This window comes from Drosophila subobscura, chromosome O (assembly GCF_008121235.1).
Source record: "Drosophila subobscura isolate 14011-0131.10 chromosome O, UCBerk_Dsub_1.0, whole genome shotgun sequence".
NCBI lineage: Eukaryota > Metazoa > Arthropoda > Insecta > Diptera > Drosophilidae > Drosophila > Drosophila subobscura.
Window position 1 is genome coordinate 2,138,841 of NC_048533.1, and position 24,013 is coordinate 2,162,853.

The 24,013-nt window shown below is 38.1% G+C and overlaps 3 protein-coding genes across 6 annotated transcripts in view; all 3 read right to left on the reverse strand.

The window, feature by feature from the left end:
- LOC117896379 (unconventional myosin-VIIa) overlaps positions 1-8,387 on the reverse strand; it is a 46,435-nt gene extending 38,048 nt beyond the window's left edge. For 2 of the 4 annotated variants that reach the window (XM_034804657.1, XM_034804656.1), the window contains exons 1-3: positions 8,166-8,382; positions 2,942-3,057; positions 1,528-1,590 (exon numbers count right to left, since the gene is read on the reverse strand). In XM_034804657.1, coding sequence (XP_034660548.1) covers positions 1,528-1,590; positions 2,942-3,055 — 177 coding nt within the window. In that variant the 5' untranslated portion in view covers positions 3,056-3,057; positions 8,166-8,382. Of the gene's footprint in view, positions 1-1,527; positions 1,591-2,941; positions 3,058-8,165 lie in introns of all 4 variants that reach the window. The other 2 variants (XM_034804659.1, XM_034804658.1) reach the window with 2 other exon arrangements.
- A 4,836-nt stretch (positions 8,388-13,223) lies between these two features.
- Positions 13,224-16,403, reverse strand: LOC117897434 (casein kinase II subunit alpha). The gene is made up of 2 exons (XM_034806273.1): positions 16,263-16,403; positions 13,224-14,424 (listed from the first exon to the last, which is right to left on the reverse strand). The coding sequence occupies exon 2, from the start codon at positions 14,292-14,294 to the stop codon at positions 13,284-13,286; it is 1,011 nt and encodes a 336-aa protein (XP_034662164.1). The 5' UTR covers positions 14,295-14,424; positions 16,263-16,403; the 3' UTR covers positions 13,224-13,283.
- A 3,390-nt stretch (positions 16,404-19,793) lies between these two features.
- On the reverse strand, positions 19,794-22,529 carry LOC117897881 (28S ribosomal protein S5, mitochondrial). The gene is given in 3 exon segments (XM_034806956.1): positions 19,794-20,877; positions 20,879-20,928; positions 22,360-22,529. Coding segments are annotated over 3 exon segments (1,218 nt in total). The 5' UTR covers positions 22,496-22,529; the 3' UTR covers positions 19,794-19,845.
- Between the last annotated feature and the right edge of the window lie 1,484 nt (positions 22,530-24,013).

The following is a 24,013-nucleotide window of genomic DNA, read 5'->3' on the forward strand; positions in this document are numbered from 1 at the left end:
TCAACGCAATTTCGATATTACTCGGAAAAGCTGGATCCAAAGAACTTTGTTTTTTTTTTTTTTTAATATTTTAAAAGCGCAACCGGAAAGCATCGTCTCGCCCCAATTTAGCCTGCAGTTCAACACTAGAGTTATAATAAAACAAAGGTAATTCATATTTTGATATGATTTACTTCAATGGAATCAAAATCAGTTGAGATTATGATTGATAATAAAAATGATTGATAAAGAATGGTTTTCCGGACCAAAAAAAAAACTATTTACCAACTCGCGAACAGGCAACATACAGCTGACTATGCGAACAAAAGTGAAATTCGAAATTAATCACACAGCCTTCCAAAGATTGTCCTTGCGACTCATTGATTACACTCCTCGACTTTTGATTACACCTTCTCTAGGAAACGACTTTTTCTGATAGATTTCGGGAATTACAATTTTTTAATGAATTCTGCTTATTTTTTTTTATTTCTCTTGTAATTTTTTATGGTTTTTTCAGAGGTAGCATTTTGTTTTTTACATAACTTTAAAGAAAATCCTAATAATACAATTAAGGGTTTGGAGTCAACCAAATTTAGTCTAACCAGCAATACTTAAACGACGCCGAATACATTAACATATACAACAAACAATTAAAGACCTAGGATATAATTTTATTTCCACCTTTCGTGAGTTTTAAAAGTTAAAATTTTTTTTAAATACCACAAAAAAAATGTTTGCATTACAAAGCTTTATATTTCCCAGACGCTAAACTAAAACAACTAAGAGTTGGGGTCCAATTATTAGCTACATCAAGACAAAGACAAAGTCAAAATTTCGTAAAAAGTACTGCACAAAAATCATAATTTTTGCATTTGAAAGCTTAACATTTTGCAGACAGTAAGCTAAAGCCGGAATGTGTTTGAAAATACATTATAGATGCATTAATAAGCTTTCTAGAATGTCTAAGTTCAATACAATCAGATAGAAGATAATTGAAAAAAAAGCGCTACCACTAAAAAAAGAGTTAAAAAATACAAGGTTTTTGAAGATTCTTTAAAAAATATGTCTGCAATAGAACAAAAAAAGTATCATCAGTCCACATCTAACCCTCATATCTTTCAGAAAAAGGTAGTTTCGTTACATGTTTTGACGCCTCCTCGTTTTTCTATTGAAATATAAATATTTCCTGGCGAATAGACAAAAATATAACGGATGCTTTTAAATCACGTAATTTGTAGCCGAAGATGTTGACCAACCCTGGTACAATCCGATTTATAAGACTTATTTATATACATACTATCCTATATTATCTCTGTTACCTCACTCTGGTCCTATTAAGTCCCACACCAAACCTTTGTCTACCCTTTGCTTCAGGAAAGCAGATTTTATGTCTGTGAAGCATTCAAGCGACTTTGAGCATTCCCCTATCGAATTCTATAGTACTATTTTCTCTTTCTTCACTACTTTTGTTGGTTCACTCCACGGTTGCAATAAACTAATTGTATGAATTAATATACTATTTAATTGTACATCTTTCTTAAATCTTACCTTGTTGTATATACTTATGCTTTTATATGGATTTACAGCAATAAGTATTGACCCGGTGTAAGTCTATGATCGTCTTGTATCGGACACCAATCAGTTGTTTTCATTGGATAATTACGAGTGAGAGCAGAAGAGACGTGTATCTATTCTTATACCTGCTAATCAGTCAGCATATACACATGTGAGCTTACTTACCCAACATATTTTTTATGTAACTAGCGGGCAAGCTCTTTGTAAACCCCCCAATCTGTTGTGCATAATATTCAGCTACATAAAAAAACGAGTAGGAACGTGTGCGACGCTTCGTACGCGTCACAACTTCTATACCCGGCACTCAGTCAGTATATCAGTATGCCTAAGTGGTTTTTTTTTATACCCGGTACTCGAAGAGTAAATAGGGTATATTGTATTTGTGCACATAACGGTTGTATGTAACGCACAGAAGGAAACGTTTCCGACCCCATAAAGTATATATTTTCTTGATCAGCATCAATAGCCGAGTCTATGTCTGTCTGTCTGTCTGTCCGTCTGTCCGTCCTGATGAGCGCCTAGTACTCAGAGACTATAAGAGCTAGAGCCACCAAATTTTTCATCCATACTTCTGTATGCTCACACTGTTACAAGTGTATTTCAAAAATGAGCCACGCCCCCTTCCGCCCCCGCAAAAACCTCCCAAATCTACAAAAGATAAAAGAAAACTAAAAACACCATTGCGTAGGGAATGACCATATCTATCAGATCACCAACTTGAGATCCGATTGGATCATTATTATAGCCAAAATGAAGAAATTAATTTTCAGTGGCCAAACCCACCCCGTCCCGCAGCTTATAGTAAAACACTGGCCGTCTGCTGCTGGCTCTGCCTCTGCCGCTGGCTCTGCCACTGCCGCTGGCTCTGCCTCTGCCGTGAGTCTGCAGTGTGTGGGTCTAGGGAAGGGGGGCGAGCTAAAGGAGCGTGTTGGTGTGAGAAGTGTTGTAGATGTAGATGACAGATGAAGAAAAAATTTAAAATTTGACAAATAACCGCTAATGTACAGATGTAGTACTGAGTGCCGGGTATAAAAGTTGTGACGCGTAAGAAGCGTCTCACACGTCCCTTCTCGTTTAACCTAATTTGGTGACTCTTTTAGTGTCTTTGAGTCGAGGTGTCAAACCAGACGGAAAGACAGACAGATATAGACTCGGCTATTGATGCTGATCAGAAATATACATACATACTTTATAGGGTTGGAAACGCCTCCTTCTGTGAGTTACATACATATGTATGTATGTATGTACATCCACTTTCGCGCACCAATACAATATACCTACATATTTACTGTTCGAGTAGCTGGTATAAAAACAGCTCTAATAAATTGGTGCTTAGCAAAGAACCGTTGAAATTCATACAACGAGGATTCATACTTTAAAAGGATACATATATTATGTCACTACAGTATCGAAGACTAAGATTGTGGTTTATTCCGGATTCGTCAATTTCTGTCATTGTTGTCATATCCGCCACCCCAATGTTTTGTTCGGCTTCCATCATATCTGAAAGTTGAATAACAAAGTTAAATTTGTATTATTTTTATTTTATGTTCTTAGATTTTATAATATAATATATGTATATACATATGTGAAGATGTACAGAGATGTAAAGCGTATCTGTATTTGACATGCATAAATTTAGAGATAAGAGTGAACAACTATAAATACGGCAGAAACACCGAATTCGTTTAATTCGTATGCGCTAAGAACCAAGACTGGAAGCTGCTTGCCTCTATCATTACAAACATATGAGGGTCATATATATACATATGTATGTATTTATTTTCACAATTGTTGATGCCACAAGGGGGTGATGGCCTTTGTGTATCCCGGGGTGAGATAACAGCAATCTGGATGCAAAATTTTGTTGCTGTAGCTCTTATAGTATCTGAGAACTAGGCTACAAACAAGACTGACGAAGGACACACAGCCATGGCCATATCGACTCGGCTGACCAAGAATATATGTACTTTATGGTGTTGGAAACGATTCCACCTGTGAGTTACTTACATCTACTTCGAGCAAAAGTCGAATTTACCCCTTAACTCGTCGAGTACCGGGTATAATAGAAAACCCGCACAAAAATCATCATCAAAAAACCATAATTCATAAATAAAATGCCTCAATTCTATCAGAAAAGGGTGGTTTGGTTCCTTGAGAAAAAAAGGGTTAGATTTTGTCGAGTAGGTTTATAAACAAGACTTCGAGACAATCCTAAGGACACATTTAACACCAGGAAAACACATTGGGAAAAATATAGTACAACTATGGAAGAACTCCTACACTCAATCATTCAGCAAGGGCTTCACGAAGCGCGACTCCAAAAGAAAACTTGTGAAAAAACATCCGGGTGATCTTAACAAATGGATTTCTTACGGAAAACCTACTGAGCTTCAAAGCTCTTTTTAACAGAGTTAAGAGCGCTAAAGGGGAAATAAACTGGGATCATTACAAACACAGGTTGACCCTATGCAACAAGAACGAGAAGGGACGTGTGAGACGCTTCTTACGCGTCACAACTTTTATACCTGGCACTCAGTACTACATCTGCACTTTAGCGGTTAATGGTCAAATTTAACATTTTTTCTTCATCTGTCATCTACATCAACAACACTGCTCACGCCAACACCCTCCTTTAGCTCGCTACCCTCCCCTAGAGCCACACACTGCAGAGTCATGGCAGGAACGCGGCAGAGACAGAGGCAGAGATGTGTCAGAGGCAGCGGCCGCAAACACTGCGCGAAGCAGAGTGTGAATGAGAGAATGTGAAAAGAACAAATATAAGCTGCGGGACGGGGTGGGTTTAGCCACTGCAAATTAGTTTCTTCATTGTAGCCATAATAATTATCCAATTCTTTTATCTTCAAAATTGTAGGTTTGGCAGGTTTTCGCCCTTTTGCGGGGGCGGGGCTAATTTTTGAAATACACTGGTTTCAATGAGATCATACAGCAGTCTGGGGCCAACATTTGGTGGATCTAGCTCTTATAGTCTCTGAGAACTAGCCGACAAACAAGACGGACAGACGGACAGACAGACATGGCTCTATCGGCTCGGCTATTGATGCTGATCAAGAATATATACTTTATGGGGTTGGAAACGTTTCCTTCTGTGCGATACATACAACCGTTATTCGCACAAATACAATATACCCTATTTACTCTTCGAGTACCGGGTATAAAAAGATCGAGGAAACGTCAGAAGCCGCAAGGCTTCGTAAGATCCTTTTTGAAGCTACCCCTTCGGGGGTAGGCACCTCAAAAGAAACGATGGTTCGTGGATAAACTCCAGTGAGATGTTCCTCCCCAAATGAAGGGCCCGTAACTTCCATGGCACACATCCTCACATCCTCAATGAACATCAGCTAGGAAGGGAACGACGTCAATCCGTTCAAATCGACAGATTCTGACAAAGTCATTTCGGTCCGACTAAAAAAAGCTGGGAAAAGGACGATTAACTCTCTTGACTTAATTAGAAAATTGTCGTCATCCCCAATGCGCGGAAAGCCTCACACTTAACCGCAGAAGATTTTAGACCGTCTTTTAGATCAGACTATCGTCCTTTCTACCCATGATCTTGAAGAGACTTTTGGGCTACAACTGCAGAAAACCATTAGTCCTCAGATTATGTCAGGCGCAGAATGTTATATGTTATGTTATACCACTCAAAGAATACTCCCTAGTAGCTTTTCTCGATATCGAGGAAGCCTTTAACAACGTCGTACCAAGAGCCATTACGGATGCTCTGACTAACCTGGGGGTGGACTGTCACTTGGTGATGCTCATCGATAAATTGCTCACATGCAGGACGGTGACAGCATCAATGGGATCGTGCACTCAGTCAAGGTATGTCAGCAAGGAGTTCTCCTGTCTCTCCTTCTATAGAACATAACATAGTCTTCTCTCGGAAATTCATCTAACGAACCGTTTCGCGATCTGTACACCAGAACTAGGACAAATTATGATATTTATGTTTTCGAACTGGATAAAACCTGTATTATGCCTGCCGAAGCAAATCGAAGTGTGGCCTGGAGCAAAAGGTCGACACTTCAGATCCCGGGGTCCGTGGGTTCGAGCGCTAGGACTGGCTTGGCATAGGCTTGGCGAAAACTCTTATTTAGCAGGTTGATAGAGACTGTATTACCGGCGCACTGGTTCAACCAAGCACCTCTTAATACATTATAATTATATATTTAGGAGGGCTATTAAAATCAACATCCAACAGCTTAAATGCTATATTTTTAGATGACTGCATTGACGAGGGAGAATATTGTCAACAAAAAGCAAATTATCTGCACGGATAGTTCTTTGTAAAGAGGATAGTGACGTTTCTCAAGACGAATTTAAAAAGAGATGGTACTCTTTGTTTGTTGTTTTTTTTTGCATACTTTCAAACATATGATATCCTGTCTGTATGTATCTCTTTCTAACGCAAAGAGCAGACCCCGCCAAAATCTTTTAAGTAGTTGCGACGATCCAAATCAATTTGTCTGGGAGTTCTGTGAGCGATTTAACTAATTGAATACAAATAGCATCGCCAAAACAATAACTTTTCTAATTCTTAAAAAAAACTTGGGATTAAGCGGTGCTTATGCTATTAAGTGAAATTAGATTTCTTCTGTCGATAAAACAAGAGATTCCTAATAATTTTTACCCTATTTAATCGCATCTAATTTTCCTGAATGCATTTTGTGTTGCGAGGATATCAAAAATATTTCTTTTTACTCTTTCATATTGAGCTTCATAAAAAAACCAATTATGGAAGAACAAATAATAACTGGTTGTTTCAAATATACCATAATTTTATCGACCTTTTGATTTGAAAATGTTATAACTCTAACGAGTAGGAACGTTTGTGAGAATCTTCGTAAGCGTTAAAGCGGTACTCAGTCAGTATATACATACATGTACATACATATGTATGTATGTATGTACATACATACGTTTGCGTGCGTCTTCACACACAAAAGCAAAAACGGCGCGTTCGTTGTATGGGGGCCGAGCCATGCCTTAGTGTGATACATTTTTAATTTTTTAATATTTAAAATTTTATATTTTTTTTACATCTGTCATCTAGGGGAAGGGGTAGGGTGATATAAGCAGATCTTAATTCGAGGATCTGATAGATATAGCCGTTCCCTGGGGGATTGTGCTTTTAGTTTTCTCTTATCGTCTTATCAAATTGTGGATGTGGGAGATTTTCGCACTTTGTTAGAGCAGGCGAGACTAACCCTATTTTGAAATACACTTGTAACAGTGTGAGCATATAGAAGTCTGGATGCAAAACTTGGTTACCTCTCTTAGTCTAGACACTAATCAGGACGGACAGACGGACGGACAGATAGACATAGCTATATCGAATCGGGTATTGATACTGATCAAGAATTAATAGATCATTCCTTCATTTCCTTCAATACCTTCATTCTGGCTATAATAATGATCCAATGGGATTCGGTGATCTGATAGATATGATCATTCCCTACGGAATGGTGTTTTTAGATTTCTTTTATCTTCTAAACTGTGGATGCCGTTTGTAACAATGTGAGCATACAGCCATCCGGATGAAAAATTTGGTGGCTCTAGCTTTTATAGTCTCTGAGAACCAGGCGCTCAACAAGACGGACGGACAGACGTAAAGGCGGACGGACAGACGGACAGACAGACATGGCTCTATCGACTCAGCTTTTAATGCTGATCAAGAATATATATACTTTATGGGGTCGGAAACGTTTCCATCCGTGCGTTACATACTTCCACTTTTCCCCACAAATACAATATACCCTATTAACTCTTCGAGTACCGGGTATAATAATTATAACTGTTCTAAAGTAATCCCACAAAAGAATATATTAAAAAAATATTTGATTTCGATTTTTTTTTTTAGAAAAGGGAAGAAGTCTTGATTAACGGTAATACAAATATCTATATTTTTGCATGTTCATTCGTAGCGGTATTTAAAAAATAATTTTTCATGTGGAAGTTTCCTTAGTCTATTTCATTGATTGAGTGGGTATACCATATACCATTAGAGACGCTTCATTAGTAGCAGCCTCCTCTTTTCAGAAAAGAATCTTGTTTTGAACATTAGCCGTAATCTCAATATGTATGAAATGGTCTCTGTAGTCAGCGTTCAGTGTAATTGTCCTTGTCCAATTGAAAACTAAAATACATTCAACTTTGCTGACACGAAGCATATTTCAGAGTATCACAGCTGACGGATACAATTCAGGTTACGGCACTGTATAAACCACTTTAGCGGTGCAAGTTTAGTTCATTTGAAAATGTTGGTCATACATATGTTAAACACAAATGTGGATATATACATAGATACATATGCATGCACTTCATTTTTTACAAAATTCAGCAGTGAACGTTATAATCTGAGACCAACTTAATAAGTCTGCACAACACCTCTGCATGCATGTATGAATGTATGTAAATAGAACATACATACATACATACATACGTACACAACGTTAGTAAACAAGGCTTAGAAAACACTGTTCTCATACTTCTCACTCTTTTAAGAGATACAACAAATATATGTAAATCTGAGGAAATTCATATTTACACAATCGCATTATTAAATTTATTATTGATTTATTAAACTGCACCTGGATTTCTTCCGGGTTTACTTATCCTAGAATAAGGGCGGGTCTTTTCGAAAGATATATGTACGATCGAAGCACCAATGAGGGTATGATTGTATGTAAACACAACTATTCTAAATCTGATTTTATTATTGCGATATCGAGAAGACTATCGCAACTCCAATGAAAATTCATATAAATAGAACATATTTTTTATTTAAGGAAATAAGTTATCCTTTGTCGTAAATTACTATTACAAACAATCGATGAGTTGAGATGGTTCGATATATTTTTGTAAGCAGTGACTGTGTTTCCTTTTTAGCCTTTTCCTCACATAGTACATCTAGAGAGGAACGGTGGGATTTTGAACCGCGAAACTCCGAATCCATGTGGCACCACCCACAGAGCAAAAAACAACTGATGACAAATGAAAACCAGAGTTTTGCTCTAAACTAGCACATTTCAACATATTAGACTATAATATAAATATATTCAATATAACGTTTATTTTTGCTCCACCTAGCCAAAGGTTGAGCCGATATGGTCATCATTCAGGAACCCTGGATCCTTGGAAACAGGGTATCCGGTCTGAGGACTCAAGTCTATAAGCTATCCGTAGCTGATGAGCATATGCACATGGAGCAAGACCAGCACACGGCCCTACGTGCCCTTATCGCAGACTGCGAGACGAGAGACATCGTCCTGCTAGTGGGGTGCGATGCCAACGCGCACCACTGCCAGTGGGAAAGCTCCGACATAAATGAACGGGGTGAGAACCTATGATACAGGAAAACATTTTTTCCTGAAGAAGAGCACTTCTTCTCGGAGGTGCTTGGAAACTGTCTTCTCCTCTAAATTACCTCTAGTTGCTCAAGATATATTCTACGCCATTTAAGCCACGAGAATGTATCCTGGTCGATTAAAAGATTCAAGGCCAGCAAGTCCCCGGTACCAGCTGTCATAATGTCAGCACAATTAATCCATGCTGGGGAAAGATCCATAAACTGGCTCAAGCGGATCTTCGACGGTATTTCCTTCCAAGGACACATCCCTGACACATGGCTTCAGACCAGAGACAGCAACTGTTATAAATTTTAAAGTACAAATTGAAATCTGAACATTATTTCAAACTTTTTTATATAAAAGTTACACATAACAATTATTTTTGATTTTTTGAATAGAAAGAAGAATTCAGAGCTATTTTTAATTTATATTTTTTAAATAAAAAATAAGAGTTGATTATGGTTCTTTTAATTAAAATCAAATATAAGAGCTATTTTTGTATTTTTATTTTAATGGTTGGAAATAAGAGATATTCCGTAACTTGTACTTTAAAAGTTGAAAATCAAAGTAATATTGATTATCCTTTAACCTGAGTGGTGTGTTTTCATGAATGTATGCATATTCCTCATTCTTGAGCGAATACCTTTCATATGATACTTACATCGCATGTCTTTCAAACACTAATATTAAGAATTTGACTACTTTCCTATATATTTAATTTTGAACTTTTATAATTTAATGCAGCACTATGTGCTGCATTACTTTGAAAAAAATATAAAAATTACACCATATACCAAAAATCCAAAACACAAACTACAGACCCGAGCCGGGTCTGTGTTTTGGTAACATGAAGATAATAGCGTTCAAATAAGTAAACAAATTAAAAATGCAAATAAATTCAATATATGTCTCATTAATCTATAATAATTGTTTCCTTTTTTTGCCGTTTGATGTCCTTAAGCTCGTTGAGAAGCATTTATCTTTCAACTTTAGCGGCATTGTTGCCTCTATTTTATTGAGACACTATTCTACAAGCAAAATATATTGAACAACATGTTTTTCGATCTAGTACTAGGCTTAAAAAACCCATTTTTTTATTGCGACTATCGACTACTATCGACCACTATCAATGGTTTAAAATTTACTATCGTCCACTATCGATGGTGCCCACTATAGATAGCTCTCCACCTCTAGTTGTAAAAAACTTTGTTTATCTGAAAAGCTGATTGATGCCGCTAAACAGTTTTGGTTTTAGCTTTTCGTCCGCAGTCCGTCTGGGCTAGCCTGGCAATCCACCTTGGATAGCCTGGGATTAACCTCCCAATTTAGCTAAGCGGTGCTAACGACAAAGTATTCTACTTTGCCGAGCGGCCTGCCATACATACCCTCAGAGCGTGTTCAACCTCTGAATCCTCCTCCCCGAGTGTACTTCTACTTCGAAATCCCCACCAGAGCGTGCTCCACCTCTGAATCCTCCTCCCGGAGTGTACTTCTACCTCGAAATCCCCACCAGAGCGTGCTCCACCTCTGAATCCTCCTCCACCTCTGAATCCTCCTCACCGAGTGTACTTCTACCTCGAAAATCCCTACCAGAGCGTGCTCCACCTCTGAATACTCCTCTCCGAGAGTGCCGGAATCCTCGCCAGAGTGGGCTCCAAGCCCGGAATCCTCGCCAGAAGTGGTCTCCCATCTCGGAATCTTCTCCAGAGTGGGCTTCACCTCTGCTACTCGTCTCCTCGGAGTGTGTTTAACCTCCGCAACCAAATCTTCTCCTCGGAGTGTGTTCAACCCACACAACCGAATCTTCTCCTCGGAGTGTATTCAACGCCTCGACATCACGGTCTCCGCTCAGAGTAGCCGCATCCAGCCGAAGGAAGACCGCAGCCCAGCCCACCAAAGGGCTCCAAAAAAAAAAATAATATTAAGTTTTGAAATGCAAACATTTTGTTTTTGGTGACGTATTTTTAACAAAATGAAAAGTCGAAAAATTGATCGAAAAATTATATATTGAGTTCTCTATTTTTTTGTTTATTGACGGGTCTTCTTACCTGCTTTTCTCTACTTACCTATCAATCGTACTCGGCTTGCACTACTTTTTTTGTTATACCCGGTACTCGAAGAGTAAATATTGTATTTTTGCGAAAAAAATGTAGCACGCAGAAGGAAGCGTTCCCGACACCACAAAGTATATATATTCTTGATCAGCATCAATAGCCGAGTCGATTTAGCCATCTCTGTTTGTCCGTCCGTCTTGTTGAGCGCCTGGATCTCAGAGACTACAAAAGCTAGAGCCATAATTTTGCATCCAGATGGCTGTTTGCTCTCACTGTTACAAGTGTATTGCAAACTTTCGACAAATTCTGGAGACAAGCTATTTAAATACAATGTCGCCCCCTTCCGCGCAGCAAAGAGCAAATATTAAAAAAAATATATAAAACGAGAAGGGACGTGTGAGACGCTTCTTACGCGTCACAACTTTTATACCCGGCACTCAGTACTACATCTGCACTTTAGCGGTTATTTGTCAAATTTTACATTTTTTCTTCATCTGTCATCTACATCAACAACACTGCTCACGCCAACACGCTCCTTTAGCTCGCCACCCTCCCCTATAGACACACACTGCAGAGTCGCGGCAGAGGCAGAGCTGTGTCAGCGGCAGAGGCCAACGGCAACAGCGCGAAGCAGAGTGTGAATGCTGCGGGACGGGGTGGGTTTGACCACTGAAAGGAAGGACCATGTCTTTCAGATCACCAAATTGGGATCAGATTGCATCATTATTATAGCCAGAATGAAGAAATTAATTTGCAGTGGCTATTCTCACCCCGCTCAGCTTTTGTTTCTTGCACATTATTTCATTCCACACTCTGCTTCGTGCAGTGTGCGGCTCTAGGGGAGGGGGGTGAGCTAAAACAGCGTGTTGGCTTGAGATGTGAAGTAGATTTAGATGACATATGTATGAAAAATGTAAATGTACAATATACCCTACTTACTCTGGGAGTACCGGGAATAAACATTTTGAGATTATTAAATAATTATACCCGGTACTCGAAGAGTAAATAGGGTATATTGCATTTGTGCGAATAAATGTTGTATGTAACCACTAAGCAAACAACAATTTTGAAGATACAAGAAAACGCCATTCCGTAGGGAATGACCATATCTATCAGATCACCAAATTGGGATACGATTGGATCATTAATATAGCCACAATGAAGAAATTAATTTGCAGGGGCCAAACCCACCCCGTCCCACAGCATTCACACTCTGCTTCGCGCTGTTTATGGCCTCTCCCCCTGACACGTCTCTGCCTCTGCCGCGTTCTTGCCATGACTCTGCAGTGTGTGTCTATAACAAATAACCGCTAAAGTGCAGATGCAGTACTGAGTGCCGGGTATAAAAGTTGTGACGCGTAAGAAGCGTCTCACACGTCCCTTCTCGTTGTTTTTTACTGCATCTGTCATCGACATATTCATCACTTCTAACACCGACACTCGGATTCCGTCACCAGTGACGTGCACTGCACAAGAGAAGTTGCCGAAGAACACATGGAGTCTTGTGGGATAGCCATAGAAAATTAATTATCTATATTCTGCCTATAAAAATGATCCAATCTATAAATAGATTTACACATGATTTCACAGAATTTTGGATACAAAATTTGGTCGCTCTAGCTTTGATAGTCTCTGATATTTAGGCACTCAACAAGACGGATACTCAGACACATGGTCTTGGAGTAAAGGGTATAACCAAAAATCGACATTGTATTTAAATAGCTTGTCTCCAGAATTTGTCTAATGGATATTGGATACTGCTAGTTAACGTAAAACATTAGGTAAGCACATTTAGGAACTATGGGCAAATATTTTGTTGAAATTGTAAAATGTTAGTTGCGACTTTATTAATGAAATCAAATTCTATTTGAATATTTTTTTACAAAGGAAACTAACATTTTGTTTTTGCTTTTATAATTTATGTGTAAATATATGATAAATATAATGAAGTGGCCCTCTTGCATTTTATACGCAAATACACTTAATTTGTTTATATGCTTGCAGTTATTGTGTAATTTTTTTATTTTGATAGTCAATTTCAGAGTCGGTTTTAAAACAAACAAAAATGATCTTTTAATTCATCCCCACTTTTAGCATATTTTACAAAACATGTGGTTTTTAATTTTTATGAAACAGTGTCAATTCGGTGTATATTTTCTTTAAGAACATTTTATCAACCCGTGATTTTTTTTTGTAGAATATCGGAATTTTTGTTCGCCTCTTTCTGATTCAACTTTTTCTTTATGTTAAATGGCTGATATCTCGACCTCGTCAACTCCATATTTATTAGATTTTGTTTGACCTCCTATTGCTGATTATTCGGATTCATTTGTCCATTCACAATGGGTACAAAATATGGGTGAGCCATAGCTTCGCGAGCGGTAAGTCGATCTACATGATCGTAACGCAATAGTTTATCAAGAAAGTCCAATGCTTCGGGAGAAACGAGATGTTGGTTGTCGGAATGAACAAACCGTTCCCATCGCTTTCGTGAGTGACGCTGTAGAATGTCGTGAAATCGCGGATCTAAGTCAATATTGTATTTATCTAAATATGCGTAGAGCTCTTCAGTGCCTAACACTTTTGCAATGCGTACCAGTTGATCATAATTGTCATGACCATGGAAGAACGGCTCTTTTCGAAATATCATCGACGCCAACATGCAACCCAAGGACCACATATCTAGTGAATAGTCGTACATCTGGTAATCGACAAGTAGCTCGGGACCTTTAAAATATCGCGATGCCACTCGCACATTATACTCTTGGCCTGGATGATAAAACTCAGCAAGGCCCCAATCTATAAGACGCAACTTCCTATTTTCATGGTCAATCATTACATTGTGTGGCTTTACGTCGCGATGCATTATGCCCATGCTGTGACAGTAGTCAAGCGCCTTCAAAAGCTCAAACAAATAGTAGCGAATCTCGTAGTCTGTTAGTGTTTGGTAAAGTTGTTTAAAATCCGTGTTATTGACGTGTTCAAAGATTAGCGCTGGGGTGCGAGACACTGGATCTTTAACAACTGCTAGCAGTGTTATGATATTAGTTCCCCCGCGTAAATTCTCCAGAATTTTGATTTCACGCTTTATCTTCTTCTTTTTCACGGGTTTTAGAATTTTGACAACACATTTTTCTGTGGTCGTAATATTAATAGCCTCAAACACCTCTGAATACTTTCCACGCCCGAGTTTTCGGACCAATTGGTAATCGTCTTGATTTCCCCAATCGACGACATAATTTTCGTAGTCCCAATATTCATCTGGCTTGTGCGCATTCACATCTGTGTACACGCGAGCGGCACTTGGTAATGTCATTTCCACTAATGGTTTGTACTTTCGTTGTTTAACTGCTACAAACGTTAGTTGGATGGTGCGCTTTGTGGCTTTGTAAAATGCTTCAGATTTATTTTGATTGCTGCAAACAACAATAGTATTGTTTGACTTCCTGAAAGTACAAAATAGGTTTTTTTTAATTTAGGCAAGATTTTTGTTTGACAGCCCTAACTTTAAAATAAGTTCTTATATCACGCAAAAAAAAGGGAGATTTACATTTGTAAAGTGGATGTATGTAACGCACAGAAGGAAGCGTTTCCGGCCCCATAAAGTATATACATATATTCTTGATCATCATCAATAGCCGAGTCGATATAGCCAGACAGGCATGCTCCGTCCTTCTGTATGAGCGCCTATATATCAGAGACTATAAGAGATAAAATCGCCAATTATGTCGGAAGACTCATGTGATATCACACTGTTACAAGTGTATTTCAAAATTTGGCCCCGCCCCACAAAGAGCGAAAATCTTCCACAGCCACAACTTCAAAGATACGAGAAAAGTAACAACGCAATTCTGTACAGAATAGCCATTTCTATCAGGTCTCTGAATAAGGATCCGATTGGATCATTATTATAGCCAGAATGACGATATTCATTTGCAATGGCTAACCCCCACCCCTTAACAGCTTTTTTTATTTTTCGCACATTCTCTCAATCCACACACTTCTTTGTGCAGTGTGCGGCTCTAAGGTAAAGATGTACTACTGAGTACCGGCTATACAAGTTGTGACGCGTAAGAAGCGTTACACATGTCCCTCCTCGTTTTTTATTAAATTTTACATTTTATAATTTGTTTTAGCTACATCTGTCTTCTACATCTCATCACTTCTCACACCAACTTGCCCTTCTCCGCCTAGGCCGCACGCTGCACGAGGAGGGTGTGCGTGCGATGCTGCTGAAAGGGGTGGGGGATTCTGAACCACTGAATCTGATAGATATGGACATCCTCTGTAAAACTGATTTTTTTGTTTTCTTGTATTGAAGTGGGGATGGCAGATTTGTGGCCTTGGCGAGACGAAATTTTTAAATACACTTGTAACAGTTTGATTTTACAGCAGTATGGATGCAAAACTTAGTTGCTTCAGCTCTTATGGTCTCTGAGAGCTAGGCGCTCATCAGGACGGACGGGGAGACAGACATATCTATGTTCACGTCTATCCATCTTTAATTAACTGACTAAAAATATATATACTTTGCCGAATTTTTTTAAAACAATTTTTTAAAACTGGAGCTGTCTTTTTTCACCTAAATAAAATTGTAAAGTTGCCATTATGAAAGGCTTATTGATGCAGCTAAAAATTGGACCCGAACATTTTCTGATTTAAGCTTTGTGCCATATATTGGACCACCTGCATAATACGAAAAGCATGCACATAAAGTGACATATCCCTGCTTGTTTATTATTTTTTATCGTGAGAGTAAGGACACATTTAAACCTACTTTATATTACAGCAAAATGCAAATCATTTTGGATAGAACTCATAGTGATATTATTTTCGCCGCAACTGTACATACGAGACCACAGTAAACTAATCATGGATAATATTTGCATGCCCAAATATCGAAAAATTCGTACTATCAAGTCGCTATCCCTTGTATCTGGTTGATGAATATATCATATAAAGAAACGGAGTTTCGACCGATCGTTTATGTAGCAGGATACGCTAAGCGAGTCATACTTTGCACTCTTGGGCATTTCTTGACTTTGAACCAACATTTTTAGGTTCTATCTACTTCTTCTAAATTAATAAATTGACGGCAACACAAAGTGTCTGACGAAAACATTGAAAACGCGTGTCGAAAACAAGAACACTTGATTAACTAAAGCAGCTTATGCATTATAAAATTTGTTTAGCTAATTTACATACATACATACTTCTTTAAATCTGCATTTTTATTCAGAAATTGGTCTCATATTTAAAACATTCTTATTCTATACCAACGTACCCAAATGTATACAATTTTTTAGTCGGCTTCGGCGATGGTTTATTGATGTTTTTGTAATCCAGATATACGCTCGTCGGTTGCAAGAGTAAGTGCGCTAATTGATGTTGCACCCCACCTACGTTCCTGAGACGATGAATGTTTCTTTAATATAAGATGCAAAATAAAAATATTTAGTAATTATCCAATTGTTTTTATACGAAACAAAGAAATTATCTATCTGAGCAAAAATCACACAGTATGAATGGGTTCACATTGAGATTTACAGGCATGTGACGAAAGTTCAGATTTTACAGACATAAATTAATTTAAGCCGCATTTTTTAGCGTCTGAAATATTATGTTTATTAATATTCTTCAATGAAAAAACACAGTTGTACATACATACGCATGTAAATGTATGTATATACTTATATTAACACATTTAAGTCGAGAGATTTAATGCCGCATGAAATAGATCAATGTATGTATGAACATTCGTGTGTAAAAGAATACATACGTACATACATATGTATGTACATGTATGTATGTAGATATAATCCAACGTCATACGTTTTTATGAAAAATGTTGGTAATATAAAAATGCCACATTACTTTGGATGCTTTAGTAATTTAACTGCGTTATTGGATACTCACGTCGTTGTTAGAGGCGTCGCGTGTATTTCAAAAAAGTCTATTTTATGAAGGTTAACCGCCAACCATTACATTACCGAATGAATTCTGCATAATAGGTAATGTGGCTCAATAGAAAACAGAATAGAGTCAAGACAACATTACATTAACAATCGATTTCGGGACAGACGAATTGGAACGAACAATAATTGTGATTGTACTCGACGAGTAAATAGGGTATATTTCAGGGACGTACATAATGATTATTCTTTTTTTTCTTTTTTTTAAATCATCCATTTAAATTAGAAGCACAAAAGAATTAAATGGAGCACTCTAAGATCTCTATGAATAAATTAATTAATTAAAAATCTAAATTATTTATAATAATTATGAATAAAAATTATGTTTGAGGACAAAAAATATAACTAAAATAAGTTGATAACATTGTTATCAAAGCTAAATAACGAAGTATTAGGTATTATTAAGTCCCCGGTATATTTTATTGGTGTGCAAAAGTGGATGTATGTAACGCACATAAATAAACATTTCTGACCCCATAGCATCAATAGCCGAGTTGATAAAGCCATCTCTGTCTGTCCGTATGCCCGTTTTGCTAGAGCCACTGAATTTTGCCCCCAGACACCTGTGATATCACACTGATACACGTGTATTTCAAAATTCAGCCACTTTCCGCCACCACAATGAAAAAATGACCATTCCTACCAGATCACTGAATAGGGACGAGATTGGATCATTATTATAGCCAGAATGAATACATTAATTTGCAGTGTTTCTTGTTCTTGTTTGTGGTTTCGCATTCTTTCTCGCTCGCACCCTCTGTCTCATGCAGTGTGCAACAGTTGTCGTTCGACTGCATTAATAAGTTTTTAATCATCTTCCTTTAATTCTCCTTTCTAGCCCTCTTTTGCTGCGATTTATCAAGTATTTAATCGGCTTTTTTCTGGCATATTTTCTGCTGATCTGGGTACTCAACTGCAAAATTCTGACGGCAAAATGTTCTGTCGAACAAAGAACAGGGTTGATTTGCTATCGTTCTATTCGTTTGAGACTCTTCTTACACGTCACAACTTTTAGACCCGGTACTCAGTCAGTATAAAAATATTGCGTCTCACATCATTTTTTTGTATTGTTTAATTTTTTTTGTATTTATTTGTGGAGCATTTCTAGCAAGATTCGAGGGGCCCTGATGCACCGTCGAACAGAAAGGGTCGGATATTAGAAGAAGATAACAATGATATGCAAATGGGCATCACAAGAGGTGTGAAACGAAAGAGGGGACATTCGCGACTGCTTATAATTGTCACTGTCAAAGAAAATAATCAACAATGACATTTAACTCTAACATACATAATTCAGATGGCATATTATCAGAGCGAGCATTATACACATTCCACACGTACTTCGTGCTCTCCACAACCAAGTTAATTACCCATATACCAGGAAAATATTAGCCTAACAAAAGTCACAGTTTATATTTAAGCTTTTTCGCATTTTTATCGTGCCATTTGCCAAGTTGTTGGCTTGTCGCGAAACTAGTTGGGGCCCAAATACAAAAAGCTGTCGGTTTTTTCGCGACTGAGCCGGGCATCCATCCGAGACTGATTTTTCGCTAGTTAATAAAATTCCAATACCGATTTATAAAGAAGATAATAAAATTTATTGGGTTTTCCAATTTCTACCCTTGTTTTCTCCTCATTTAACGAACTGGGAATAGAAAATATTGTTTCCTTCGGGATATGTAATTGCTTTCGGCTCCCATATCGTCTAGAGCATACATACGTGCAGAAACAACCAAATTCCATGCGTTCGATAGTGTTTGTTTTTTATTTATTGTAAGATCTATTAATGTCCGATCCTTTTTCTCTGTCTGTGTGAGCGCGTGATATGCCAACGGGCCGCAAGGACAGCGGAAAGCTTTTTCCGGTTAGCTCTCCAAGACGGCTACGCATCTCTCCCGCAACCGCAAACGCCAGTCACACCATAACCAGCCAGTGAGAACAGTCCCATCATCGGCCTCACTCAATACATCAGTCTCCTCACATCCGACCCGTCCGAATTCTACAGGCACTGTGGCTTAGTCTGTCCCTAGTTCAGACCTGTCGAAGTTTGCCTTGGCAACAGGCAGGCCGATACCGATCCTCACACCCCAACAAGCTCGCTTTCTCACGGTCATCGAGAACAAGTGCAAGGCCTGTTCCGCAGTGCAGGCAGCCGCTTACACAGAGGGTCACGCTGAGGCAAATAAGCTTTTCAGTGCTGTCAGACGGCGCGCTGCTGTACCTTATATCCGCGAAGTTGCCAAAGGCGACCGTGGTTCTTTCGAAACAATCGGTGCCTAAACAATCCTGGGGAGAGTGAATTTAAAATGCAAAAATGCTTCATAGATTTTGATAAGCAATACCTTTAAAAACGCCCAATTAATGCACCTGTACATAAAAAAAAGACAATATATATTTTTTGTAACTTTTCCCGAGTTTTTATAGTCAACATTTCGTAAAAAATACCGCACAAAATCCACATTTTTGCATATTAAAGCTTAATATTTCCCATCAGAGGCTGTCGCTGTGTCTTTAGATCAGGGCTCGGCACGGCCCTATCCCTGGGGTGCGCTACTGCGCGGCTGCTGCGCTGCCCTCACGTACACGCGTACTACAGTGATTCGTACCAATACCAATGTTCCGTTTTGCGTTTTTGCGAACCGTAGAAAACTCTCCGCAGTGCAACTGGTTTAAGTTCTAGTTGCTACGATAAATTTTGATCGCGACGTTATCGTCTCGTTTAAACATCTCTCACAATCTCCCCCCCCCGTTATGAATAGTTTTAGTTATTGTGCAAGTAGTTGTGTATTTTTGTGTAGTATTTTCGTTAAGATCTTAAATAAATTGCAGTCACCAAAATTTTATTGGATGGGTCTGAAGCCAGTTTTTTTTTGTATTATCTCATTTATTAAACTATTATCCATAGAAATTTACCAATTTATGTAGTCTTACATTAGATTGGTTGCGAAAACGTTCTTCCTTAATCTGATATAATTTATGGCCTCTTGAGTTGACATAAAATGGATACGTTGCTGATTTTTTAAGTACAATTTTATTTCCTAGTGTGAAATGCATAATGTCGACAGCGTTCATATTATTTTCTTGTACTTGAGGCATTGGCGCAATAGCTTTAATTTCTGTGTATCCATTTCTTGCATTTCGTTGCTCAACAATATTTAAATTTGTTTCATTGGCAATATTTTGATACGATTTTTGACGCATTAGACCAATAATAAAGGCTTTAACTATGTGTTGAAGATTTGTAGAACCTTCAATTTTTGCGTATATATCTTTTATCCCTATAACCTTGCAAATAGTTTGTATTGCACGATGGCATATTAATCCATGGCCCTCAGGTTTTTTGAAACAATATATCTTAGTCTTTCCAAAACCAGTAAAAAAATCATGGTATATGGTCCGGTTTTCACAAAGACTAATATTAATTAGTTTTTGACCTGCTCGATTTTTCGACTTTCGAAGCGCAGTTCGAACTTCTGGGGCTTTAACTGTTGCAAATCCTGCCAACCCATTCCCATTACCAGTAACGGATAAAACAGAATATCTACGTTTCCTTCCCATATTTCCTTTCATAATAAAAACTATTTTATTCTCCAGTACCCGGGTATCAAATGAACTGAATTCTTCTTCTCCCACAGTATCAGGGGGGCCAATGCTCCTGCCTGGCATTTTACTTCCAGACCATCCACGATCTATTGAATTTAACTTCACCATTCTAAAGTTACTCAATGAATCGCGCAACTTAAAAATTCCATTTTCTCTGTCCAAGTTGTCAGCTAGTTTTTGCTGATATATGAGCTCATTTCCACGGATTATGGGCGAATTTAAACCGGGCCATATGCAATTATTTTTCCCAAGTCCTATAGTTTGTCCTTTATTTAGATCCTTCGCTATTTTTTTTCCAGTTCCTTTCCCACGACCCCTTTTTTTTTCCAGCATTGCTGACTGCAGTTACTCCTCTCCAAATGTCCTCGGCAGGCACTAAAAAATACAAGAAAGTGGTTTGAAAAAATGATTTCGGTTATTGTTTTTTGAGTTAAAAATTCTTTTGAGTTAAAAAAAAATATTTATAAAAGAGAGGTTTCTTTATATCCGGTACTCGAAGAGTAAATAGGGTCGATTGTGTTTGTGGGGAATAACGGATGTTTGTAACGCACAGAAGGAAACGTTTCCGACCCCATAATGTAATATTCTTGATCAGTATCAGCCGAGTCGATTGAGCCATGTCAATAAAAGCTAGAGCCACCAAATTTTGCCTTCAGACGGCTGTTTGCTCACACCTAAACCAGTGTATTTCAAAAATTAGCCCCGCCCCCTTCCGCCCACGCAAAAGGGCATTCCGTAGGGAATGACCATGTCTATCAGATCAGATCCTTCCCTACTTAATGGCATTTTTAGTTTTCTTTTATCTTCAAAATTGTGGATACAGCAGATTTTCGCTCTTTGCGGGGGCGGAAGTGGGCTAGGCAAAATTCTGAAATACACTTGTAACAGTGTGAGCTTACAGCATACACATGCAAGATTTGGTGGCTCTACCTTTTATAGTCTCTGAGATCCAGGCCCTCAACAAGACGGACGGACGGACAGATAGAGACAGACATGGCTATATCGACTCGGCTGTTGATGCTGATCAAGAATATACTTAATGGGGTCGGAAACGTTTCCTTCTCTGCGTTACATATGTACATCTTTTGTGCAAAAATACAATATATTTATGTACATACATACATATGTACATACCCTAATTACTCTTCGAGAAAAATTACCTTGGAAAAGGGGTGGGAAATGTCGGAATAATTGGAGAGGTCTTTCGTTGGGAACGGCTAGATTTGTTTGGCGTAGTCAGCTGTTTTTTTTTATATAATTGTTGTCAATGAGGAGCGAAGCTTAACTGATTTAAGTGCAAGTGTAAGATGGCAATGGCATTGCAAAATGCATACATTTGTATGTACATATGTACATATGTATGCGTAGAGCATTCTAGCCATGTGGTCTCGTTAACTGAGTGCGATGTTTACCCGGTAAACCTCATTTGCAAAAAACTACATACATACATTGTATGTATGTATGTACAACTGGAGCATAGGGGTCCTACCGACTCAGTGGATTATTGAATTATATAAATTTATTATTTTAATATATACTTTTATTTGAATGAAGTGCTTTCAGGAATTTGAGGTGGCTTGTATTTAAGTATGTATGTACATACAAACATATGTATGTATATACAAACATGGATCACGGGATCCGAGGTCATTTCTCATTGCGCAAATATTAAACCAAAAGCTTAATAACATTAAGGATAAAAAATACATATGTACATACATACATATGTATAGAATTGATTACGACACAAGAAACTATGAAAATACATATGTATGTAGGTATGCATTAACAAGAAACTAAACTTACGTTTGTTAAAAAAACTAGTATTTCGCAAGAAGATATTTGACAAAAAAGACGGCTGGGTGTTGGAGAGTATAGGATTTCTGTTCAGAAGAGATGCTCTCCAAGTTTGGCAAATCGCTCTCAACGAAGACTGATTCATTTTGTTTTGTATTGTATTGTATTGTATTGTATTGCATTGAATTGTATTATATAAAATTATTGTAATATATATTAGGAATGGGGAAAATCAACGTATCGATAGTTAAACATACAGACGACAATCGACTTTTTCGGTTAAAAATCGATAGTGTTGACTTTCAAATGCGTTTAAAGCCCATAGCACATTGAACCAAGGAACAAGGAAAGGAACAAATGAAACAAGGGCAAAGAGGCTAGAAAAGAGCATTTAATGAAGACGATGGAAAACTCTTTCATGCAGTCGAAGGAAAACTGATTATATGGATATTATTATTTATTAATCTTATACTTATATACTTATACTCATTTGATCAATTTATAAGGAGATAAACACATGTTTATTGCATATATGTCCTGTCGGAACGGACTAATAGGCTCTGTACACTGAGCCCATCCCAGCGGAACGTTGGGATTTTTTGAAAGGTGCGAAACGCCTGTTCACATTGGCACTTCCACCATCCATGTAAAAACAGCTGATGCTTATAATTTCGTGCGGAGGAAAATTTGTTTGATTTAGGGTATATTGTATTTGTGACCCCATAAGGTCACATATTCTTGATCAGCATCAATAGCCGAGTCTATGTTTGTCCGTCCGTCCGTCTGTCCGTCGTTATGAGCGCCTAGTACTCAGAGACCATAAGAGATTGGGCAACCAAGTTTTGCATCCAGACTTCTGTATGCTCACACAGTTACAAGTGTGTTTCAAATATGATCCCCGCCACCTTCCGCCCCCGCAAAAGGGAGAAAAACTCCCACAGCAACAATTTTGAAGAGAAAAGAAAACTAAAAACGCTATTCTGTAGGGTATGCCCATATCTATCAGATCCGAAATTGGGATCCGGTTGGATCATTATTATGGAAATTAATTTGCAGTGGCTAAACCCACACCGTCCCGCAGCTTATATTTGTTTTTTCACATTCACTCATTCACACTCTGATTCGCGCAGTGTGCGTCCTCTGCCTCTGACGATTCTCTGCCACTACCGTGGCTAAACCCACCCCGCCCCGCAGCTTATATTTGTTTTTTTCACATTCTCTCATTCACACTCTGCTTCTGCAGTGTGCGGCCGCTGCCTCTGCCGCGTCTCTGCCTCTGCCTCTGCAGTGTTGGGAAGGGGGGCGAGTTTAAGGAGCGTGTTGGTGTGTTGTAGATGTAGATGACAGATGAAGAAAAAAGTTAAAATTATACAAAAAACTGCTAAGGTACAGATGTAGTACTGAGTGCCGTGAATAAAAGTTGTGACGCGTAAGAAGCGTCTCACACGTCCCTTCTTGTTAGCATACATATATAAAGGGCAGATGATAATTGTAGGCTGTACATATAATATCTGAAAATTACTCTAGAATATAACAAGAATTAGTAGACTTATTATAGAAACTAGCAAATAGGAAAGATTGCCGTGTTCACTTTACCTCTATGGTGGTGTGGAAAAGAGTTACAAAGATACAACATACTTTAACACATCTCCTTTCCTAAATA